Source organism: Lolium perenne, chromosome 3 (assembly GCF_019359855.2).
Source record: "Lolium perenne isolate Kyuss_39 chromosome 3, Kyuss_2.0, whole genome shotgun sequence".
Lineage (NCBI taxonomy): Eukaryota > Viridiplantae > Streptophyta > Magnoliopsida > Poales > Poaceae > Lolium > Lolium perenne.
Window position 1 is genome coordinate 110,503,670 of NC_067246.2, and position 4,308 is coordinate 110,507,977.

The 4,308-nt window shown below is 46.5% G+C and overlaps 1 protein-coding gene across 1 annotated transcript; it reads right to left on the minus strand.

Annotated features, from left to right (window-relative positions):
• Positions 1-758: 758 nt before the first annotated feature.
• LOC127339546 (uncharacterized) lies at positions 759-1,886 on the minus strand. The gene has a single exon (XM_051365387.1). The coding sequence runs from the start codon at positions 1,884-1,886 to the stop codon at positions 759-761; it is 1,128 nt and encodes a 375-aa protein (XP_051221347.1).
• Positions 1,887-4,308: the final 2,422 nt, after the last annotated feature.

The following is a 4,308-nucleotide window of genomic DNA, read 5'->3' on the forward strand; positions in this document are numbered from 1 at the left end:
TGTGCTGACAATCCATTTCCATGATTTCGTCCTATAAAAAATATATGTATGAAAACAAATTATTTTTAAATATGTCGTGTCAAGTGTAAACACAAAATCACTTGTATTGTTCTTATGTAATCTGATCAGTATACAAGGACGTTGTTCTTGAGTCCAGATGATCAATGAAGGTTGTTACACCGTGCAGTAAACACAATCATTTCATCAAAACAACACAATAATACTATATGATACACAAACTGATATAACCTGCTTAAGAGAGGATAGAAATGATTGGAAAGAGCATGTTTCGTAGTGAGAATGAATCAACCGACCATCTTTTCCTTCACGGTACTAGGGGAAATATTGAGTTCAGTTACAGGGGAGCAGTGCGCCTTGCCTTGATCTTTGCTCTTTCTCTAGTTTTGTATAGAATCTGCAATTTGCAGTCTCTTGGACTTTTGTTTTTGTTGGAAATTTAATAATGGATCTATAGGACACTGGTTATCAGTTCCATAATATATGAACTCGGGAGCTATGCTCCTACATTCGATACAAAAATGACACTAACTCCAGAACCACAAAATTCAGATTTCAAATCCTTATGTAACATTGAATGGGTCTTGACATGACCAATATGGAAGCTACTCTGTACAGCAAAGAACATGAATTCTGCCAAGAAACACAACAACGTGCAACAGAAAAACTCCTGAACAGCGTGACTTAATCAGTAGGAAGTGAAAAAGAGTACTTCGCAAATGAAAACTTAACCCTTTGTATCAGTAATAACCTGATGATGAAGTTAGCGATGGTGGAAGGTCCCAGGTGAGAAGGAAGCGTGATGACTCCTCATCTATATCTAGTACCGTCGGGTCTGTTGATGCATGCTGGAACGCCACACTACACTGGTCAACCTTGTTGGTGCCCAGATTGACTCCGAAGAGTTTCCCCATGTTGAAGAAGTACACCACGGCTGGGTCAGCAGGGTGGACGCCTGCGAGCACAGGCCTCTTCATGGGCAGCCCAGTTCGCTCATAGCTCTCGTCAGCCCAGATTTCCCTCAACTTCACATCGTAGTGCAGCTCCCACAGACATGCCTCAGGATCGACCAAGGTCCACGCGACGACTCTCGGCACGCGAGTGCTGCCGGCCATCTCCACAAACCGCAGCTTGCCGTCGCTCAGGTTGACGCAGCGGTGCTTGCTGATATCTCCGCCGCGCCTCAATAATGCCGCTGCCCCGTCTGGGAATGGCACGAAGAGGACTGCTTGTGGGTCGTCATCCGCAAAGGGGTCGCACGAGAGGATGCCGTGCCGGAGATCCACCCACCAGAGTTTACCGTCGTGCGAGAAGACGGTGGCGCTGGACCACGGGTAGTAGGGCATAGGGAACGGCAGCGTTTTCTTGGTCCAGATGCGGGACTTGGAGTCGTAGCAGAGGATGGTGATGCTTTCGCCGGCGCTCACGGGCAGGAGCTCCACGACCGTCAAATCGTGGTCGCGTCTGCCTGATGGGGTGACGATGAAGCCGACGTTGCCGGAGTGGTTTACGGACTCTTGGTGGCCGCGGATGCGGTGGGTGTGGACCAGGGACGCGTCCCACACGAAGTAGATGGGCCTATCGGCGCCGAGAGGGTCCTTGGCGACGCCGTAGGAGTCAGTGATGAGAAGAAGGCCGGATGGATCAGCAGCGAGGACAAAGGGGAAGGAACGGGGCGAGAAGGCCTCGCCGTAGTCCGTTATGATATCCGATATGGAGAGCCGGGTGAGGTCCGGTGGGGCGGCGAGCACGAGGGCGAAGTCGTCCTGGCTCAAGTCGACGCGGGACAATTCCGGGACGCGGCGCAGCATAGCCCACCGCCGAGGCGGAGGCGGTGGCTGAGGAGACGACGGCGCCGGCAACTCCATCTAGCTAGGTCACGTTTCGTGGCAGCCTGGCTGAGAAAAGAACTGTGGAACCCGCGGGCCAATAGTTCGTAATACGTTCATTATCAAGGCCTCGATCGATCGTCCGTTTTAATGTCAAACACCAACACGAAAATTCCATACTGTAGTTGCGTTGGAACCGGTGCCAGTAGATCATACGCACATAAGCTGGCTGTGTGGATAGGTGCAGTTGACATTGGAGTCGAACTCTTTATTATCGTCCGAGGCACAGTAATAGATGATACTCTAGCATTGCTAGCTTGTATATTTCAAGTTCAACTCTAGCATTGCTTGTATATACTACGTATATTTGATACATATCTTAACAAGCTCCACATTAATAAATATGTCATTCGTTATCTAGAAATTGTCATGCATGAATATATGTGTACCTGGAATAGAACCATTAATCGCGAGCTTCGTTGCTACCTACTTCATTTCAAATGACGCCACCTTCAATTGTAGTCCCTTCTCGTAATCCCTTCTCTTCTTCATCACCACTCAATGCTCCAACGAAAGTTAAGTTCTTTGCCGCTTTGGTTTTGTGCTCTCAACTACCAATATTGGTTCAACGAATCGAACATCGATCTAGATCTATGTGAAAGTAAACAACTCACATAATAGGTGTCACATATAGGAGTTATCTGAACTCATCATTGCCACTATTGTTGAATGCACATCTAAAACTTGAACGAGGCTCATCGTTACTTTAAGTCATCGCGGTCAAACTCGTGGTTGTCTCATCTACGGTTTGGATAGATAGTCACCAACATGAACCTACCAGCAATACATACCTCCGCAATTTGTCTCACCACTAGTGTCCCCATCTGTCGATGTGTTCATACCCCGAGTCTCGTGGGTAACGAACCCAAGCCAGACCCCACGCCCCCACCTCAGCACCACTTCAGAACGCCATTGGTCATACCCGATTGATAAGTTCAAGTATCCTTCAAACCACTATGCGTTAGTACGAACAATGTCTCATTCTTTTTTTTGTTGTTGAAATAGGCTTCGACTCTTTGTCAACTTACACAGTAGGCCCTCCATCATCTGAGTGAAATATTTCATCAGAAACCAACTTCACCTTCATCATGACTCCATGGCAGATGATCAGATCACTCCGCACCCTGCTGACTTCAAGCTCCCATGTGTATACCGTCTTGAATCAACTCCGCACCATGTCATGTTGCACTAGTCGGAAAAAGCGTATCGGTGGCGTGGAAAAAATGGGCCTTCGCAGCGTGTATACGGCACGCCGCCGATAAGTGAAATATATGCGGAGTGCCTTCCTCTAAGTGTTTATATACTGGTGGTGTACAGTTATGTACCACACCGCTGGTGAATATTTAATAGCCAAAAAAATAATTATGGCGAATCTCTGCCAATATTCAATATTAATGATCTAAAAGACCTGATAAATCTAACAATTTTTAACGACAATGATGATTATATATTTTTAACAACCTAAAAAAGTGACATGTTTGGGAGTTTTAACCCCACCAATAAGTATCAAATGTGCAAGTTCATCACATCAAACAAACAAATAACAAGCAACACCATCGCTCGACCAAATCATATGTGATCTTGAACACGAACACCTGCGTGTGGTGATCTTGGAAGTGATGAGCACAGCTTGTCCAACCCGTAGAGGCGTGATCCGAATGAAGTTCTTCCATGCCTAAATGCCGAGGGAGAGACGGCCACCTGTATCCGTCATGTACGGTATGTTGCAGACTCTGCAATCTGTCTCAAATCGTAGTCACGCCTTCAATGTGGATCTTAAGGAACTCAGTTAACGTCAAAGGTAATTTTTGCGATGCAAGGAAAAAGAATTTATAGGGTTTTCTTCCATTTTTGACAAAAATATGGATAGAACCGAAAGAAAATTTCCTCGTACCATATTGTGCATAGTCATATTAATACTAGTCAAGCGCGTCACAAAAGACACCCCAACATAGGTACCAGCGAGAAGTTCAATTTCCATGACGTGCCCTCCGTGAGATTGCACCTTTTGGCGACAATGATATATTTTGAGGGCTCTTCGTCTTCTTCCTCACATTCCCGATGGCATAGCCCGCAGGACTAGGCCGCTGGTACCACGTATACCGGCAGCGTAGCACAGCGGGCACCCCGTCTTTGGGCCGGCCGGGTCTTTGGGGATCACATAAGCGGTTATGTGCCACACCAAAGCTACTCCTCTGATAGAGAAATTGTAGCGGTGTTTGAGAATTTATTACGCCGGTGGTATTTTGGCCAAATACCAGCGACATTGACTTTTTGGAAGTGCGCCGCCACTATTTTTTTCCCTCTATAAGCTATTTCCTACTAGTGTTGAAGAGTTGAAAACCAATATGCCGTGTGTTGTCATACCACAAAATTCATACACCATCAGCATCACGCTCTT

What these genes read in the sequence shown, in the direction of transcription:
- LOC127339546 (XM_051365387.1), bottom strand. Translation starts at nt 1,886, where the DNA reads ATGGAGTTGCCGGCGCCGTCGTCTCCTCAGCCACCGCCTCCGCCTCGG.